Raw genomic sequence first — 21,461 nt, 5'->3', positions numbered from 1 at the left:
GCTTATCTTTAAAATCACTTACCCCACCTTCTCACATGGCGTCAGTTGACCGAATCAGAGTAGCTTCTTCCCCTCTAGGGTAGCATACACTCTTTTTCACTTCCTGCCCACCACTGCCAAGTTGTCTAATGACTATGATTATATGCCCGGAAGTAATTCTTCCTTAAGACTGATGATAACTTTTATCAGGGATACAATGAGGAATAGGGGGTTGTGGCTAAGTAGAGAATGTCAGCCCATGCAGAGAAGGAAACCCCTTGTACTCACTTACTGATACCTGTAGACATTTGAGTTTGGAACCTTGCATTAGAAGAAATTGCTGTTGAAGAGAGTTTTTGCAAATTGAGTTTATTTTGTAATATAAATTATTAATCTTTTATCTAGTTGGGTTGTGTATATTGGACTTTTTAAAATGAAGCAAACTAGGTGGTAATAAGTTAGAGAATGCCTATCACATTTAAAGGTTTCATCTTTTAAAATTTTAGTTCCTTTTTTAATGCATTGGCAAGAAAAAATTAAAACTATTCCATAGCAGCAGAGCTGTGTATCTCAGTATCACCAGCAAATATTTATTAAAACCTATTGCATATAGGTTGTAGGATGCCTGTGAGAGTTAAAGATATAAAAAATATATAGAGGTATGACTTTTGTTTTTGAGGAGCTTACAGTCTGGTGGATGTAGTGGTCAAGTGGGCCAGTCCAGTGCAGAAAAATGACTACTATTGTGAGGTTGTTACCACAAAGTATTCAGTGACTGAGATACTGAAATACACTGAAAATTGCTTCAAAAAATTGCTAAAGTGGAATTGATCTAAGCTGGACTTGAAAGAGAAAGTGGGATCCCCATAGGCTGAGTTGATGTGGAGGATTCATACACAAACAAAAATATGGCATAGGAAGAAGCACGCTATATGTCAGAAACACCAAGTTTATAGTTTGGCAACTCGGGAACTGGCAGGTAACTTGGAATGGAGGGCTACATTGCAGAGAAACTTAAATGGAGGGCTAAGGAATTGGACAGCAGAGTTGTTAAAGGCTGTTGAGCAGAGGGGTATGACGGATGGATGGATGTATTTAAGATCTGTTTTTAAATTCATACGTATGGGTGCTAAAAATAATGTTGACCTATTTTCTTGTAGAGAATGGTTTTTCTTGCTTTCACATGAAGTTTTGAACCCCATGTATTGCTTGTTTGAGTATGCTGGCAAGAACAACTACTGTCTGCAGATAAATCCAGCATCAACCATTAATCCAGACCATCTTTCATACTTCTGTTTCATTGGTCGCTTTATTGCTATGGTGAGTCCTGACTTTCCATTACCTATTTATTTATTTAAACTTTGCTTATTTCAAAAGTATTTTAGAGAGGACTTTATAAAAAATTATACACATTATCCTTGATTATGTGTGTTCACAAATTTTCTTACCAAGGAAGTTTGCCCAGAGAGTATCAATATATAGTTTATTTTTTGAGTACCTGTGTGAAATCAAGATTATGAATATGAAGATTATTGATATAGCCACTTGGTCTTTAAAAGTCCTTTCATTTAAACCTAATTATAGTATGACCACTTTTCTATAACAGGAAAATCTGAGTTGTATAATAATTGAACTCGATTAATGTTTTTGGAATTTTCAGAGCTTTGCAGAAGGTCTTGTGGGACTATGGCCTTCTTGAGAAGTGTTTGTATTTATTTATTTGCACTTTATTGTCTGTTCATTCACTTAGCAAATATTTATTGAGTGCCTACTACTATGTGGTATCATAGTATGAGAGGGATGAAACCATGAAAAAAAGACACAGTCCCTGTTCTCAGGGATCTAAATTCTGTTAGAGGGAGTCAAAGAATAAATAAGTAGGTACTGAAGGAAAGGCAGTGTTGCTCTTTTATTTAATATGATTAGAGGAGGCCTCTGATGGGTAACACATGAACAGAAATAAGAAGAAAGTAAGGGGTTGAATCATGCAAATATTTTGGAGAACAATATTCTAGGCATAGGGGACAGCAAGAAAAATGGGTCTTAGGTGGAAGTACGTTTTTTAATGAAAAATATCATAGCTGGAGCAGAGTATCTGAGAGAGAATGTGGTAGGAGATGAGGTTGAGAGGTAGTGTGTGGAATCTTTGGGAAATTCCCTTAAGCATTTTGAGCAGGGAGTGACATAGTCTAAGTAACATAATGTGACTTAGGTTTTATTAAGCTGACTTTCCTGCTGTGTAGACAGAGACTAGTTGAGGGCAGAGGAACGCAAGAGGAGGAGCAGGAAGACCACTTGCAGCAACCCAGGTGAGCGGCAGTAGTGGCTTGGACTTGAACGGTGTAGCAGTGGAGGTAGTGAGGCGTGCTTTGGATTCTGGATATATTCTGCAGGTAGAGCCAACAGGGTCTCCTGACCATTTAGATGCAGGGTGTGAGGGAGAGAGAGTCAAGTACGGCACCAAGCTGTCTGGTTGCAGTTGCCATTTCCCAGGACAGCAGGGTTGTGGCCAGAGGAAATGTGGGGGGTGGAGGGAGTCCAGAATTGGAATTCGGTTTGTTTAAGATGCCTGCTGACACTCAAGTGGAGATGTAGAATAGGTAGTTGGATATACAAGGCTGGCCATGAGGGGATATCGAGGTAAGGCGTGTGACCATTTAAAGAGTAAGTGTGGACAGAGAAGACGTTTAAGGACACGTAAATTGGGGAGATAAGAAGGAGCCAGCAAAAGAGCTGAGGCAGAGGAGGAGATAGGAGAATCAAATAAGAACGGTGTCCAGAAGACAGAGGAAGAAGGAAGTGTGTTTCCAGAAGGAAGAAGTGGTCAACTGTGTCCGATGCTGGTAGGCTGAGCAAGATGAGGTCTGAGAAGTAACCGTTTGACTTGGCCAGGTGAATGATACTCAGGGGCAGTGGAGAGGAACGATCGGAGGGAGTGAAAGGAAGAGAGAATGCAAGGAGAAGTGGAGACAACAAATGTAAGCAGATCTTTTTAAAGAAGCTTGCTATAAAGGACTATAGAGAAGTTGGGCAGTAACCAGAAGTACGTAAGGAACCAAGAATAGGAGGAGGATGAAACATCTTCTCTGATGATGATAAGAGAAGAAAGAATTTGAGGATGTCAGGGAGATAGGGAATATGGGAGCAATGACCTTGAATAGGAGAGCAAGGAGGAGATCTGTTTAGTTGCACAGAGAAGCAATAGAGAGCTTCTCTGTAATAAGAGTACATAGATTCAGACGCTATTAGTGAGCAGATGTGGTGGAACACACAAAAGTTCTCTTACGATGGCTCTGTTTCCTCAGTGAAATAGAAAGCAAGATCATTAGCTCAGAGTGAGGAGGTACTTGAGGAATGAAATAGTCATCTGGGAGAGAGGGAGACTGTGAATGCAGTGGGCTCCCACCTGAGGGCGCTGGTCATGAACCAGTCAGCATGGTTGCATATACATTTCTGGCATGTTCCACTGCCCAGGCATAGGCGTGGAGTGGGTGGACAGTTGTATTTAGCTAGGCTTTGGATTTTGCCAGAAATACAAAGGTATTGATGTATTGTATTTTTATACCAGGGAGACAGGATTTGAAGGTACAAGGGAGGAATTTTGATGATTGAAGGTGGACTCTAAACTGAGTAAGGGGAGAGAGAACTTCACAAGGGGGCTGAGAGAGAGAGTGATAAGGTAACAGGTTCCCTGATTTTTTTAGATCCCAGTGGAGTCAAACGTTGCTGGTGTTATTACTAAGGGCAGTGAGCTGGAAAATTAGGTGTTTGGAACTGAGTTTATGCAGGATTGCAGCTAGTGCTAATCACAGTGTCTAGGGTATGGTGTTGAGAATGTTTAGCTAAGTTAGACACTAAGATCATGGAAAGGACTATAACTCCAGGGTAGTAAAAGAATCATCAGTGTAGACGTTGAAATCTTCAGAACGATGATGGTCATGTCGAAAAACACAGCATTGAAGGAGTAAAGGGGAGAAACCCGGAGACCTAAGGATGACTGCAGCAAGGAGTTGGGGGGTGGTGAGCCACGAAGGCAGTGGGGTGGCATGGGCTTGAAATTGAAAGCTGGGGCGGGTTAGGGAGGTGACATTAGTAATGAGAAGCAACACACACCCCACTCCTAGGCCTGGTGACATGAGGGAGGATAGGAGAGAAACAGCCATCCCTCTGAGAGGTTTGAAAGGAAGCAGCGTCCTCAGAAAAATGCCAGATTTGTGTTACAACAAGATGCTAAAGGAATCTTCAGAGAATGAGTGGAGGATGTGGGGGATTTTGCTAATATGATGGATCATGAGCTTCAGAGGGCAAAACACAGTAGGTGGTTTTGAGAGTTTGGGGAGATGAGAGACATGGAATCAGATATCAAAGTGGACGGGCAGATCATGGTGAGAGTCAAGGTACTGCAGGTCTGGGACTTCCTGCGTTGACTCTTGTAAATAGGAGTGAAGGCACCGTGGGGTTAGTCTTGAAAATCTCTTAGGCAACTGTGAGATAAGAAAGCGGGGGTGGGGTCTTTCCAGGTGCATGCACGGTGGCCCTGAGATGTCTTCATTTCTCCATTCAGTGGGGTTAATGTAATTCATGAAACATGTTAGAAAGAGTGGGGGTTTGATAAAGCTCCATTATCATCCTCTTTTACAGTTTTTGATAGGACACGGTAGAGCTAAGTGTTTGACCTCAGTTAAAGAGATGCTGTTTTAACTCTGTAAATTTGTTTTTCATACTTAGCATTTTATGTAATATTTTAGTTTTCATGATTTATGCTGATTACTTATTACTTTTTTTGCCTGTAAAGCCTCATGATTTCTCTGTTATCATTGTGCTGTGAATAAGAAAATTGTTACTCTGTAATTTTTTAAATAACATTTTTTGTTTTTCTTGGCAGGCACTTTTTCATGGAAAGTTCATTGATACTGGTTTCTCTTTACCCTTCTACAAGCGTATGCTAAGTAAAAAACTGACTATTAAGGATTTGGAATCTATTGATACTGAATTTTATAACTCCCTTATCTGGATAAGGTTTGAAGATTTATCTTTCAATAAGGTATTTTCTTGAAATCAGTTTTACATATTTTGTTAATTAGTGGTTGTATATATTTATATCACCCAGAGACAACAACATTGAAGAATGTGGCTTAGAAATGTACTTTTCTGTTGACATGGAGATTTTGGGAAAAGTTACTTCACATGACCTGAAGTTGGGAGGTTCCAATATCCTGGTGACGGAGGAGAATAAAGATGAATATATTGGGTAAGGTGATTACCCGATTGACCTTAATTTCTGTAACTACTAGAGCATGTTAGAACTATCTATACCCTTACCTTTATACCTTGTTTGTGCCTCTGGGAAGATGTTCCACATTCATTCCCTCTTTCACTTATCCTTTTTAATCATTTTTCTCTCTACTCAGTCTTCCCCTCAATTTATAAACATGCTCTGACACCGCTCAAAAATCAAATGTAGTAAAAAAAACAACAAAACCCCAGTTCCCTTGCCTCTGACATACATTTAAGCTCTTCTCAACAGTACCAGTATTCCTGAAATAAGAGTATGTATGATGACCTTCACTTTCCCACTGCCACCTGCTGTATGCATCCTACCTTTGTCCCGATCAAAAATCAGAGACCATTGGCAGCCTCTTCATTTCTAGATGAGGAGACAGAGGTGCTCTGTTCGATAGTAGCAAAACCAAGCCTAGAGCCACGCCTGCCTAAGCACTCTAACGCTCATTTCCTATTCCATCTCACTTTCCCTTTTTAACTGACTCTTAATAGTGCTCACCACAACTTCTATTGTGAAACTGTGTTCTCTTGAATTCTATACGACTCATACAGCATACTGATTTTCTTCACTTTCTTTTTTAATGATGGTTAAGAAGTACTCTGTTTTTAGCCTTTTACCTCACATACAAATTACCTATTTTTAAATATTATCTTTATTTTCAGTTTAATGACAGAGTGGCGTTTTTCTCGAGGAGTACAAGAACAGACCAAAGCTTTCCTGGATGGTTTTAATGAGGTTGTTCCCCTTCAGTGGCTGCAGTACTTTGATGAAAAAGAATTGGAGGTTAGGATCTTTTATTATGCTCTTATAGGGAATGTTAATGGGAGGAGGGACTGTTGTTACACACTTTTACAAAAGAATGTCCACAAGTTTTAAAATCATGTGGCACAATCTTCAATCCTCTCTCATTCATCCAAATGTTCAGGGGGTACTAAAATCCCAGCATTGGGTAAAGGTCTTAAGTTCTCCAAAATGTGCTGATGTCATGAGCACAGAATCATCAATCAGTGCCAACTGTTAGGGCTCCTAAAGAGTGAGTGCAACCTTATTGATAATTTGGGGAACTCCTGGTTTGGTAGTGAGTTACCCCAAAGACTAGATTTCTAAGTCATGAGTTCTTAGTGGTCTTAACTGTACTTTAGAATTGTTAGAAGTACAATGTATCAGAGATGCTTTTTTTCTTTCCTTTTTTTTTTGGTGATAAAATACACATAACATAAAATTTACCATCTTGAACGTTTTTAAGTGTACAGTTCAGTAATGTTAAGTATATTCACAGTATTGTGCAGCCAATCTCCAGAACTTTTTCATTTTGCAAAACTGAAACTCTATACCTATTAAACAACTCCCCATTTCCTCTTCCTCCCTAGCCCCAGGCAACTACCATTTTACTTTCTGTTTCTGAGTTTGACTAACTCTCCTTACCTCATATGAGTGAAATCATACAGTATTTGTCTTATTGTGGCTGGCTTATTTCAGTTACCATAATGTCCTCATGGTTCATCCATATTGTAGCATATGTAAGAATTTCTGTCGTTTTTAAGACTGAGTAATATTCCGTTGTATGTATATACCACATTTTGTTTATCCGTTCGTCAGTCAATGGATCTTTGGGTTGCTTCCACCTTTTGGCTATTGTGAATAATGCTGCTGTGAACATGGGTGTACAAATATCACTTTGAGACCCTGCTTTCAGTTCTTTTGGATATATACCCAGGAGCGGGAATGCTGGATCATATGGTAATTCTCTAGTTAACGTTTTGAGGAACTGCCACACTGTTTTCCATAGCGGCAGCACCATTTTACATTCCCACCAAAAGTATGTGAGGCTTCCAACTTTTCCACATCTTTGCCTATACTTGTTATTTTCTGTTTTTGTTTTTAATAATAGCCATTCTAATGGATGTGAGGTGATAGCTCACTGTGGTTTTGATTTGTATTTCCCTAATGATTAGTTATTGTGAATTCTCCAAGTCTTCTCCACATTAGATTAGAACACAGGCAGGGCGTTAGGAAGGTGCTTGCATTTCCCCCCACCTTCTTTGGGAGGCAGCCATCTTTGGTCCTCTATTAAGAAACTTGGTTTGTTCATGTAATCAAATGTGCATATGAAAAATTAGCATTTTTCCCTATGTAGGAATTAGCCTTCTAGAAACTCTGACATGGGAAGTATATGAAAATCAGTACTCGGAGCCTGAATTACATGTAGACTCTGTAAACCTGGTTAACATCTCTTAATAGCTTGCTTACACAAATTAGCAGAAATGCATTAGTAGAATGGAAGATACTTTTTAGAGTAGTATTAATCATATTTTAAATCACCGACTTCATTAAGAATCTGAAGAAAATTTTAAAACTTTGTATACTCAATATGCGTATACCTAAAATATTCCATACCCCCAATTAAGAACTCCTGCTTTAGAGGCCCACTCAGTGAAAGAGGGATGTTACGGCAAGAGCCTGACATTAGAGCTGAGATGAAACTGAAACAGTAAATCAACAAGGATATTAATAGGTGCATACTTTATATCACCCTTGGCAGCATTTACAGTCTTTACTAGAGCCTTGTGAAATAGTTTGGCCATAAGATAATTTCCTTACACAGAGAAGGAGACTAAAGCCCTTATTGATTACTGATTTACCTTTAGCTCATAGTACAGAGCTGTGAGAAAATGGACATTCGTGTTGTTTTGTTTTGCTTTGCCTTGACTTTTCTCCTCTTGTTCTTTCTTTTACTCCCATTCATTGTCTCTCTTAACCATGAATAATACCACAATAAGGGATATTCACACCATTATCCAAAATAATGGTTATTCATAATCATGCCATGCCCCTTTTTACAGGTTAAAATCTGTTTTAACTTTAAGAAGATAAAACAGTCATTCTTTATTAAAAAAACTCTCATCACACTAGGAATAGAAGGCAACTTCCTCAGTTTGATAAAGGACATCAACAAAAAAGATAAACCCTAACATCATTCTTAACGGTGATACCTTGAATATTTCTCATTGAGATTGGGAACAAGGCAAAGATGTCCACTCTCACCACTTTTGTTCTACATGGTACCAGATTCCTGAGCCAATGCAGTAAGGCAAAAGTAGAAGCAAAAAGATTGAAAAGTAAAACTGCCTTTATTCACAGATGATAACATGATTGTTGACTTAGAAAAATCCTAAGGGACCTACCAAAAAACTACTAGAAATAATAGTGAATTTAGTAAGACTGTAAGGTACAAGGTCAGTGATTTTAAAAATCAATTGTATATCTTCTATATGTTAGCAGCAAACATTTAGAAATTGAAATTTCAAAGTTTCATTTACTAAAGCATAAAAAAAATGAGCAAATTTAGCCAAAGGCCTGTAGGAACTCTACACTAAAAACTTAAAACATTGCTCAGAAAAATTAAAGAAGATTTTAGTAAGTGGAGAGATATACCATGTTATGTATTGGAAGACTCAATATTGTAAATATGTCAGTTTTCTCTAAATTGAGCTGTATATTCAACACAATCCCAGTCAGTATCCCAGCAGAATTTTCTATAGAAATTGACAGGCTAGTTCTAAAATTACAAGGAAATGCAAAGGGTTTAGATTAACCAAAACAATTTTGAAAAAGGACAAGCTTGCAGGATGTTAACTACCAGATTTCAAGACTTATTATAAAGCCATAGTAATTAAGATAGTGTGGTATTTGTGCAAGGATAGACAAAGAGATCAGTGGAACACTTAGAGAGTCCAGAAGTAGACCCATATGTATATTGTCGATTGGCTTTCATCAGAGGTAATATAGTTTGATGGAGAAAGGGGAAGTCTTTTAAACAAGTGATGCTGGATCAACTTGATATTCATATGGAAGAAAATTAATCTTAACCCCTATTCAGCTCATAAACAAAGATTAATTTAAAATAAATCATAAACATAAATATGAAAGCTAAAAAGAAAACATAGAAAAATCTTAGTGTGGACAGAAGTGTCTTAGGAAGAACACAGTAAAGCAGTAGACCACACACACCCACAAAGGATGTTGGACTTCATCAAAACTAAAAACTTCCTTTCAAAAGATGCTGTTAAGTAAATGAAAAGGCAACCTACACACTGAGAGAAACTCTTGAGACAAAGGTCTTGTATCCAGAATATATTAAAAACTTGTAACTCAGTAAAAAGACAATTTTTTTAAAGTAAGTAAAGACTCACTTTACAAAAAGAAGCTGTGTACTTTTTTTTCTTTTTTAAATAAATTTATTTTATTTATTTTTGGCTGTGTTGGGTCTTCATTGCTGCGTGCGGGCTTTCTCTAGTTGCAGCGAGCAGGGGCTACTCGTCATTGCGGTGCGCAGGCTTCTTATTGCAGTGGTTTCTCTTGTTGTGGAGCACGGTCTCTAGGCGCGCAGGCTTCAGTAGTTGTGGCTCGCAGGCTCTAGAGTGCAGGCTCAGTAGTTGTGGTGCATGGGTTTAGTTGCTCCGTGGCACATGGGATCTTCCCAGACCAGAGCTTGAACCCATGTCCCTTGCGTTGGCAGGTGGACTCTTAACCACTGCACCACCAGGGAAGCCCAAGAAGCTATACTGATGGCACGTAAACATTCGATGCTCAGTAGTCATTGGGGAATTGCAAATTCAAACTGAATGTATTACCACTTTGGGATACTGTTGGTAGTTTCTTACAGTGTTAAATATACATCAGCCTTATGCCCTAGCAGTTCCACTAGTAGGTGTTTATTCATGTGGAAATGAAGTATATTTTCACACAAAGACTTTTCCATAAGTGTTCATCACAACTTTATTCATCAAAATCAAAAATTTGAAGTAACCTAAATGTCCAACAACAAGGGAATGGATAAATAAATTGTTGTATATTTATATAATGAAATACCACTCAGCAATATGAAAGAAGTACGGGTACCCACAACAACGTGGATGAATCTCATAAACATTGTACTAAGCGGGAAAAGAAAACAGAAAAGAGAGGGGATATGTGTAGTATTGTCTCATATTCTCAAAAATCTAGTCTATGGTGAAATCGTTGATCACCTAGAGCCAAAGATAAGGATGGTGGTTTTAACTGTGACAAGGGACACGATGGAAATATTCTACCTATTGATTATGGTAGTGGTTACACCGGTGTATACATCTGTCAAAGCATCTAACTCTGTACTTAAAATATGCACATTTTATTGTATGTAAATTATAGATCATAGTTGACTTATGAGAAATAAAGTATTATACTTTTTTATTTTATTATGCCAAAAATAGTCTTCATCCCATATATAATAAACTGGAGTTAATTTGAAAATTTCACGTATGTAGAATATTTTATTCTCAAAGCCTGGATAGATGAATAACAAGAGGTTAATATATTTTTAATTTTAAATAGATAAGGTAGCATAGATTTAAAAAAAAGAAGAACTAGAAATTTATTTGTAATTTATATGTCTAATTTGGGATATATTTATAGTAAAAGAGATTATTCTGGCACACAGCTGATGTTTTTCTTGATGAATAGTTACTTTAAATGTTTTCAGTTTAAGTTCAGTAAACATGGGTAAGATAAAGTGCCATAGAATTCTGCATGTTAAATTGCCACAGATTTTGTTGGATTTGCTTACTGTGACCTTTATTTGATGTACACATAGCTGTTTACATAATTATGCATGTGCATAGCTGGGCATTAGCAGATTTCAGTCACATGGTTACTCTCTTCACTAAATCTTTACTGTGACCTGATGCTGTGCTCCTTTCCCAGGTCATGTTGTGTGGCATGCAGGAGGTTGACTTAGCAGATTGGCAGAGAAACACGGTGTATCGACATTATACCAGAAACAGCAAGCAGATCATCTGGTTTTGGCAGGTATTTGCTTTTATCTTTTTGAATCAAAGTACTCAAAGAAAATGTTTTCTAATGAAATGGGGGTTTGAAAACTGTTCACTTTTAAAGTTGAGACTGCTTTTAGACATGGTATTTAGTCTTTGAATTTTAAGTCGGAAGTGCATAGCGTGAATACTTGTTAAAGGATTTTCCATTGCTTTTTTCCTAAATGAAAGAATAAATGACTGTCTTCTTTAAATAATAGTTTAATGGTAATAGTTGTAGGTATAACATTTTTTTCTAGTAGTATGAAAGTATTCTATAAATTCCACTTAATTCTAGAAGTAAATGAGGAAGTATGTTTTTAATGAGAAAGTCAATGCAGATACTTAATTCCTCTAAAGGTGATAATATGCCAGGGAGTTAGAACAATCTAGAGGATAATGTCCAGGAATGACTTTTCTTTCCTCTCTCTCCTTTCTCTCTCTTTCCCTCTCCTTTCTTTTGTTTGTGTTTGTGTGTTGTTTGAAATTTAAAATCTCTAGGCCAGGGATATTATCCACATAAATTTACTAATTGAGACTCATTTGAGCAGCTTAGTAACTGAATATCTGGTGTACTTGTGCTTAACTGTTTCACTTTCAGGTGAAAAGCCTGGGGTTTTCTGTTACTATAGAAAGATTTTCCAAAGGTTGCATCTTTTCATAAGGATATGTCACATGTTTATTGCTCCATACTTTAAAGAAGTGTGGACACTTCTAGAAATTTATCCTATGGATACACTTCACCTATGCAAAATGGCTCATACCAGAGTATTTATTGCTACATTATCGGTACACTACTGAAGACTTGAGACACCTAAATGTCCGTCGGGGGGAACTGAGTAAATAAATTGTAATATATCCATTATGTAATTCTGTACCTTGTCATCATTCTTTTTCTTAATGCAAATTGACAAAAATATTGGAGGATAATATTTTTCAATACAATATTAAGGGAAAAAAAGGTGTGTATATTATTTGGTTAAAAGGAAAATATATATTCTGTATAGACAGAGTGTCTGCTAGTGTATGAATACAGCATCCGTAAAGGTAGAGGGCACGCGAGCAGCAGTTGCAGAGAGCTGACATTGAGGCAGAGGTGCATGTGTGGGATGCTCTTCCTGCTGTGCCCTTCTACTGCCTTTGAGTTCCACACTATGTGCATGTATTATCTATTGTAAAAAAAAAAAAAAATAAACAAAAAGGTAAGAATAACTCTATTTTCAAGCCTAAAACATCAGAATTGCATCACATACAGAATGTGTGCAGGTATCTGTAATCTTCCCTTTTAGGCTCATTACCAGCTTCTTACTCCTTTTGTTCCCTGACTTTCCCTTTGGACTTTGTATTTATATACTCGAGGAGCTTAAGCCTTGAGTTATGTAAATCCAAATGAATAGTTGTGTTTTCTGAATTGGGTTTGTTTCTGGGACAGTGGTGAGGTTTATGCCAGACCTGGTAATAAGCTGTATTTCTTTGTTGTCTTGATGAAATATGTTGCCTCAGCACAATTCTGTGCAGAAACATTTTTGGTCATAATTAGCACAACATTTTGTCCTATTGTTAGCTAAAGTTTAGTCCCTGTTTTTAAGATACATTTCTACTCTCAGACTGTTCCCTAAGTTCCTTGCCTTCAGTTGTAAGATACTCAGACCTATTCAGATCAGTATTTCACATTACCCATTTATGTCCACTTTGAAAAGAGATAGTCTGTGAACTAGATATATTTTTAGAAGAATGCATACTTTAGGTTTTCAAGTATGAAGAAGAGAGTTGGGAAAATGATGTTTAGTGGAAGAAAATACCACAAACTATTGAAAGTGGCAGTTGGGAAGTATTTGTTCATCTTTGGTAGCTTATAGTGGAGAAGGGTAGGTGGCTCGGGTCAGGATAACAGTGGTTTAGAGCTCAGCCAGACCTGAGTTCAAATCTTAGTTCTGCTACTTATTAGCAGTTTGAGAAGGACAAATTATTTCACCTCTCCAGGCCTCCATTTTCTTATATGTATAGTGCGGATGCTAATGGTAGTAGCTATCTCATAATATTGTTGTAAGGGCCAAATACACAAAAAGCATATGGCACAGCACATGGCAGGAGCCCTCAACAGGTGACAGCTGTAATAGTGTAGTCCAGCCACAACATCTGCCCTGGTCAGTGGTCTGACGATGGACAAATGACAACCTTTCTAGGCCTCCATTTCCTCTCTGTAAGATGGATATAATAATAACAATAGTGGCCAACCTGTGGTGTGATTGTGAGGATTAATTGAAGTAAGATTGATAGTGTACTGAGCATAGTGCCTAGCCTGAATAAATGGTGAATGCTGCAGCCAGTTACCACATATATTTTAAAACTAGTTTGTGTTAAATTTCTTCTTCAAGTTAAATTAATAATAATTAAATTAATTAATTTATAATTAAATTAATAATTTAAGGATCTACTATTTTCACTATTGAAGATAATCTAGTATTTATTTTATATTAAAGTAAATTTGATTTTGTTACACAGTTTGTGAAAGAGACAGACAATGAAGTAAGAATGCGACTACTGCAGTTTGTCACTGGAACCTGCCGTTTACCTCTAGGAGGATTTGCTGAGCTCATGGGTAAATGCAGTTTCTCTGTAGATAATTTGGGGATAATAATGGCGTTTAGACATACAACAGACTTGAACCATAGGATTATTCTTCTGTGCTTTATGTAGGGCATCTACCAGAAAAAAAGACAAAAAAAGACAAGTGTATCGAATACACTTGTAAGACAAAAATGAAAGTCTGCTCACAAAGCCTGGTTGGCCATTGCTTTGTGAAGGGAGCAAGATTCTGTAGAAATACTTATCTTTCCACTTTGTAATTCTTATTCCTGGATCTTTGCAGCAGTAAGAAGCTTCTCTAGGTAGAAGTAACTTACATTGTAGTTTATTCTGTATCATTCAGGTTGACTATGTGACATGTTCTATTATTTGACTAGTTACCAAAAAGTTTAAAGGACCAGATAAATTTTGTCTTATTTTCCTGATTTAGGAAGTAATGGGCCTCAAAAATTTTGCATTGAAAAGGTCGGGAAAGATACCTGGTTACCAAGAAGCCACACATGGTAAGTTCAAGAATCTTAAATAGGAAGGTGAAGCCAGAGTCTGTTTTGTTTTGTTTTTTTTTTAATGTAAGACCCAGTATAATTTCTTATTCATTAAAGTAGTCAGAATTTCAATTTTGAGAACAGGCTGATTAACATAGTACTCTATAACTAAACACATTAGAATGATTGGTTAATATAAATACTTGAGAAATGTATCCATTGATTCAACAAATATTTAGCATACCCACTATGTACAGAATGAGATTGAAGTGCTCCCTGCCTTTTATGAAGTTTGCACTCCATTGGGGATGGGGACACAAAAGACACACAGATAAACAACTCTTTGCAAATGCTAGGAGTCCTTCAAAGGAAACCAATAGAACAACTAGAGGGGAACCTCCTTTGGATTGGGTGGTCAAGGAGGTTTCTTGGAAACTGATGTTTAAGTTGAGTTTGATAAATAGCATGCTGTGGGAAGAAACAGGGGAAGTGCACTCTTTGTACAGGGTCGTTTTTCAAGGAAATAAAAGATGCCTTGGTGTGAATGGAACTTAATGAATCAGGGGAGGGGATAAAAGAATTTGGAAATGTAGGCAGGGGCTAAATTATGTAGAGCCTTATCGGCTATTATAAGGAATTTGTTTCTAAGAACAATTAGAAGCCTTTGAAGAGTTTTAAATAGCAGATAATGAGATCCAAGAAAAATCAGTCTGGCAACAGAGGAGAGAGGGAATTGGATGAGTGAGTGCGGGGAGACTAGTTATAGAACTCTTATAGTCATCCAGGCAAAAGATGGTGATGGCTTAAATGTATGTGGTTCTTTCAGGAGATCAAAACTATTTTCACACTAAGTCATTTTTGCCTTTTTATTGTTTTGACATTTGCACTTGTGGTACCAAAGTAATGGTGGGTCAACTGCTGTTGACTTAGCACAAGTCAAGGCAGTGGCACAAAACTGCTATCTCTGCATTTTTCAACACCACACATTTGAAGTTTAAAGCAAAAAAAAAGCCAGGCTTATTGAAGGTTGTTCTTTATGAAGTATTAAAAACTATTAATTTTAGTAAATCTTGTTGCTTGAAGTATGTATGTAGCTTTTTTAACATTCTGTATGACAAAATGGGAAGTCTGCATAAAGCACTTTGGTGGCTGTCTTGAGGGGAAGCTCTTAGGCAGTTGTTGAGTTGTAAGCTGAACAGCTTGCTTTCTTTATGGAACACTTTTTCTACTTGAAAACATGACAGACAAACTGTGTTTATTCAGACTTTTTTCCTTGAAAATTAATGAAGTAAAACTTGTCACCTTAAGGAAAACAACTAACAGCATTTGTTGGTGATGATAAAATTGAGGTTTCATGCAAAAATCAGAATTTTGGAAAACTTGTATATACCACCTTGAGCTTGACAGCTTCCCAAGACTTTTTTTAATATTTGAAAATTCTTTATAACTTGGTGAACCAGTATTTCCAGATGACCGACGCATGATGTTACAAACTCATGCATGGGTAAAACATGCATTCAAAGTGTAAAATAAACCAATGGATTTCATATAACAGAGTACAAAAAGTTCTTTGATATGATTTCAAAACCCATATTAGGCATAACCTTGTCAAATTTAGTATATTATCAAAGAATAATATCCACAGTTATCTGAAAAAAATGAGTACATCTCTGTTTTCTAACTGCATGTCTGTATGGGGACAGTTTTCATATGCTTAATCTAAAACAATATAGTCCCACAGAATAAATGCTCACATAGGTATCAGAATCCAGATGTCTTCTATTAAGCCAGATATTAAAATGATTTGCAAAAATATGAAACAAGGTCACTCTTTTCACTACTTCTTTGAAAATAGTCTTTTTTTCCATAAAAATTTTACTTTTATTTCAAAGTAAATTACTTTTAAAATTTGCTTTAACTTATAATATGGTAAATATCAACAGCTATAATTCACATAAACAAAAGCTCTTTGGCTTTCTCAATATTTTTAGATGTGAAAAGGGATCCTGTGACCAAAAACATTTGAGAACACCAGGTTAGATTAAATTGGTGAAATCCAGTGGAGGAGAGATTGTTGAGGCAGGGACAGAGAGTTCATAACCAAATCAGATAATTCTTTACGAAAGATGAAAAGAATTGGGATTTTGAGTGTGAGTTAAGGAACTCGCCTTTTATAGAAACAAGAACATTTCCTTTGTTGTAACAGAAGAGGAAGGAAAGTTGGATGTAAACTATAGATAGATTTTAGATTTTGTGAAAGAATAATAGAGTTAATCCACTGTTGGTTTGTTTTCTCAGAGTATAAGGTTGAGGTCACTGGCTAACAGTGAAGAAAGGAAAGACTTGAGGAGAAAGAAAGGGAGAGCTGTCAGAGAGTAGAAATATGGCTGAGAATGCTGGACAACATTAGATTGCCCACTTGGATCTACTAGTTCATCTAAAGTGACACTAATCTACCTAAGTTGTCAGATTTTCCCTGCAGTAATTTTCAACTGTTAAGGTACAAGGAATGAGAAAGTAGAAGGTTGAATTCATTCAGGGTTTGAGTTTGAGTAAGTTCAAAAGGAGAGAGAGGGTTTTAAAATATTTGCAAGGTAGTGATTATAATGATGGACCATGACCTCTAAAGTAATTATAATGATGGGCTGTGGCTTAAGTAAAAAGTGAAGATAGGAAGAGTCTGAGGACAAGATAGGATGGTGAGAAAGTAATGGATTAACAGGTTGGCATTTTAATTGAAATAAGTTGGGAAAGACAGATAATCAGAGAATAGAGTGTTTTAATTAGTAACTTCCTTTACTGGTGATGACAAGGTTCAAGGTATGATACTGAAGTAGAGGAACAGGTCACTGAGGAAGGGCAAGAATTGAGAGGCTGTGGGTGGCATTGCATGTCACCCATGTGAATGAGAGGACTATGAAGAAGGTGCCAGAGCTTTCAGTGAGTGAAGGAACATGGTCAGCAGGTGATAGCAAAAAGTGCAGAAAGGAGGTTGCATAGCCAGACTGTGTTTGCCTCAGAGGAGGAAAGTTTGTTGACTGGCTGCAGAGGAAATAGAATATTTCAGACTAGCTGGATTTCAGTTAAGGCAAGAGAGGAGTTGTTAAGACTATAGAAGCCTGCAAATCATAAAATATAAGTCCAAAAGAATGGATTGGAAAGGTCTGACAGAGGTGGGGATTTAATTCAGATCAGGGGAAATACGGTTGATCAGTATTGGGATGAGAATTTAGATGAAAATATATGATCCAGAAAGACTTGAGTCTTCGGTAGTGACTGAGGTAAGCAGTGCCATAGTCTATGGTGGAAGCAGTCTTGATTATTCTCAGATTGGGTCCTACTGCTTTCATCCCCAGTGTTTTGCTTAGTGAGGTGGCAGCTTTCAGGGCAGGGGTGCTGCAGGCTATATACAGTGTATAGCAAGCCAATAGAGTACTGTTCCCTTAGAGTCCATGAGAAAAGTATTGATGTCTTCCCTTTTTATATATAAGAAAATAGAAGTAGCAAACTTTACTCAAAGCTGAAACTAAAACAAAAGCTAAAATAAAACTTAAAATAGTATTCTGATATTCACATAGTAAGTACTCAATAAAAGATGAATAGATTTTAGTATGTCTTTGTCCTTTTGTAAGCCAGCACAAAACATAATGGCTGATGTCTTAAAACAGAATCCTGTTTTGGATGTTTTAAAGTAATACATTTTCTTATGTGGTTCAACTCAACATTTACGAAATGTCTACTGTATACAGAATGGATCTGTGTTAGGAGAGTAGAGATGACTCTGCCCTTGGTTTTGGAATCTAATGGAAAAAAAACAGTCAGTCATAATACAGAGTAAAGTAAATGCTAAAACAGAAGTAAAAAGAGCTTATGTATTACAAATGCCAACTCTTTACATATATTCACCTTCCATATTATATACATGGATAAACATGACCATAATTTGTTTATGTTTTAATTTTCACCAAATCCAAGAATTTACAGCATTTGCTAGGTCCTCACATGTGAAAAATAAAATTTTTACTTCATCCTTTTGAAAAAAAACAAGAAGAGCTTATGGAGAGGGGAATTATTAAGTCTGTATAACATGTTCAAGGAGAATTCTTGGAGGAAGTTGCAGCATTTGGACTGATTCTTAATAATATTTTCATAGGCAGAAAAGGGTATTCCAGAACATAGGAGAGCCATAAGAGCATGGTCATAGAACAGAAAAGTGTGTGGTATGCTTGGAGAACATTAAATAAGTTGATAGGGGCTATACCGAACAGCATAGGCTTCCTTGCCCACTTCCCCATCCGTAGTCATTAGAAGCAGCAGAGGTTTTTTAAACCATCATGTCTTTTTAAGAAAGTACCCCTGGCAATGATATAAGGCTAGATAGGTTGTGAAGAAGTTAAAAATAAAAAGGATGCAAGATCAGTAGGCAGGAAATACTGATGGTCTAGATAAAAGATGATATGATATAAGGCTAGATAGGTTGTGAAGAAGTTAAAAATAAAAAGGATGCAAGATCAGTAGGCAGGAAATACTGATGGTCTAGATAAAAGATGATGGGGAAGTATATATATATATATATAGGAGAATATAGTAGCAATAGAAATGATCAGGAGGGAAAAGATGGGGGAGATTTGGTAAATAGAATGACAATTTGACAGAGGCAGGTGACTGGTTAGTATAGGGCTCTATTGAAAAATTTTTTCCTGACCTCAGCTCAGTATCAGACTGTACCTTGAGGCATAGTTTAAAGGTGGGGGTGGGGAGGGGGCACACGATGGGAAGATATATAGTCCTCTTAATTGTTACTGTTAAATTAACAACTTTTCAAACAGAATAACATGGTCTGAGAAGAATACCATTTTAATTGGCTGCCTTGTTTCAAAAGGCTCTTTCTTGATTTACAGGTTTCCTGACTCTTACAAGGGCAGATAACTGGTAGAAGTAGTAGAAGGGAACTGGATAATCTATAGAAACCTTCCACATGAGAAAATGAAAGTACAGAAAGGTTTTGACTTCTCAGAGCTATTTCACTAGACACTAATAGTGGGGACCAAAATCCAAAACTCCTGAATCTTAACCCAGCTACTCAGTGCTGTATCTTAAAAAAATTAAATGTTATTTCACACCTTTCTAAATTGTAAAACAATACATTGATATTTTAAGCATTTTCAATATTTTCTACATTTCATCAGTTAATCCCAGCAGGGAATTCTTTGAGTCTAGCAAGACTGTAAGCATATTATTTTAGAAACGGTTATATATATGATGAGATTATTTGAAAAGACAAAAATATATATTTGGTTATTGACTGTCTCCACCCTAGAATAAGTTCAGTGAGGACAAGGACTTTTACTTTTTCATCATTGTATCACCAGCTCCTGGAAAAATACCTGATATATTAAAGATTCTCAATAAATAACTGATGAATGAATTGGTGGGTGAGTGAGTGAAAGAAATGGACTCTTTAACCCAAGAGAAGTTAGGGGGACTCATGACACAATGTAACAATAATAGTATAGAAAAGAGAAAAATTAGTGCTTTTTAAAAAAAAATTCCAGCAGTTTTATCCATATTGCTACAATTATTATTTTTAATTCTAGCTTTCTCTGGGAAACGTTAAAATATTTTTGTGACTAGGTCTTAAATTTGAATTGACTGCTGTAAGAAAATTTGTATATTTAATATTATATTTGTTAAGTAATAATACAGTAGTAAATTGTGTGTTAGAATACTTCTGGCAAAATTTTTACATTCTTCCTCTATTAAGTTTTTCAAATGTGCTTTAAAAAAATATTGTATTGGAAGTCTTTTCAGAGTTTGTTTTATTGAAAACACATCTGATTTTGTTTTTGTTTTTGTTCAGTTTTAATCGCTTGGATCTACCACCATATAAGAGTTATGAACAACTAAAGGAAAAACTTCTTTTTGCAATAGAAGAGACAGAGGGATTTGGACAAGAATGAATGTGGCTTCTTGTCTTGGAGGAGCTCTTGCATTTAAATACCCCAGCCAAGAAAAGTTGCACAGATAGTGTATATAAGCTGTTCATTCTGTACAGTGAATTTTCTGAACCCCTCAAAGTATAAATGTTTTCCGTTCTTCCACAGAAATATGCAAAACAGATCCTTTTCTACTTTATTTATTGTTCCCTTGAAGTGACTGACTAGGAGAAAAATCATCCTTAAATTTTGAAGTTGAAGCAAGCAAGAGACTTTATTAAAAATAAGTATATATCTATATAAGCATATATGATAGTGGCTCTAGTTTTATAGAGCTCAGAGTGTATTAAACATGACAGCCGTTCATTCAAAAATAATCTGGATTTGCTTTACCTTGTTTCTGTTATCCAGGGGAAGAAGTACAAATTACTCCATGTATTTTTCCCTTTGTAACACCTCTTGAGGGTGTTTTGTTGCATGGCTGTTCAGGAAGGTATTAAGGGCTTAGGCCAAAATCTTACTTTGAATATGTTAAAAAATGCTGCTGGCTTTTCTTAAGATGGGTGCTTGAACCTGTCAGTTTGTTTTAAATAAATACAGTAGTTGAAAATTTTCCCTCTTTGCTACATCTCTAATATAGTCAGAGTCATGAATGAAACCGTAACTTACATGAAAGTCATATACTAGATCTACTACTATTTAGTTTATTCTAGAAATTGGAGAGAATTCACTGAGTAGCATAGAGGTTTGTTTACATGTTACTTTGGGAGGCTAGGTATTTGTGGAATTAAAAAGAATCAGGCACTTCTGTACTTTAGTTTTAAAATATGTGATGTTCTTTAAATTCATAATAAATTGATGCAATTTGATACTTAGGAACATATAAAAAGGTAATGTGAACTTTTCTGCTTTTGTTTGTGTTCAAAGTTTTGGTTTCATAAAACCAGATGGATTGAAGACTTACATAAGCATTTGAAAACTCAAGTCTACTGATTTTCTGTTACTGTTTGCATATCTTCATTCCTCTTAAATTCATGAAAATTCCATGTATCTGAATAAGCTTATAAAAAATATTTTAGTCTCCCCCCCTTTTTACATAGATTACTATTTTTGTTCCAATAACACTTTTTGTTTTTCATTATCAAGGACATTTACTGAACTACAAAAATGTATAACAAATTAAAATCTGATGTGAATATTAATGCTGCTTTAGCAAGCTGGGCTTCCCTATTAATATGAAAATTTAAATTTCCACTTGTAGCATTATTTCAGTATGTACTGTAAATTTCATTAACTTAAAATTTTTTTTTTTACAACCATGGAACTGACGTCTTAGAAT

At 36.3% G+C, this 21,461-nt stretch overlaps 1 protein-coding gene across 1 annotated transcript; it reads left to right on the top strand.

Annotated features, from left to right (window-relative positions):
• The first annotated feature begins 1,143 nt into the window (after window positions 1-1,143).
• LOC112410783 (NEDD4-like E3 ubiquitin-protein ligase WWP1) lies at window positions 1,144-20,735 on the top strand. Its single transcript, XM_024761540.1, has 8 exons — window positions 1,144-1,299; window positions 4,865-4,998; window positions 5,090-5,230; window positions 5,926-6,046; window positions 11,006-11,110; window positions 13,618-13,714; window positions 14,132-14,204; window positions 20,047-20,735. Exons 1-8 carry the CDS (start codon window positions 1,180-1,182, stop codon window positions 20,144-20,146), a joined length of 891 nt encoding a protein of 296 aa, XP_024617308.1. The 5' UTR covers window positions 1,144-1,179; the 3' UTR covers window positions 20,147-20,735.
• Window positions 20,736-21,461: the final 726 nt, after the last annotated feature.

Source organism: Neophocaena asiaeorientalis, unplaced genomic scaffold (assembly GCF_003031525.2).
Source record: "Neophocaena asiaeorientalis asiaeorientalis breed wild unplaced genomic scaffold, Neophocaena_asiaeorientalis_V1.1 scaffold74, whole genome shotgun sequence".
In the NCBI taxonomy this organism is placed as follows: Eukaryota; Metazoa; Chordata; class Mammalia; order Artiodactyla; family Phocoenidae; genus Neophocaena; species Neophocaena asiaeorientalis.
This window is presented reverse-complemented; position numbering and strand designations above follow the sequence as displayed.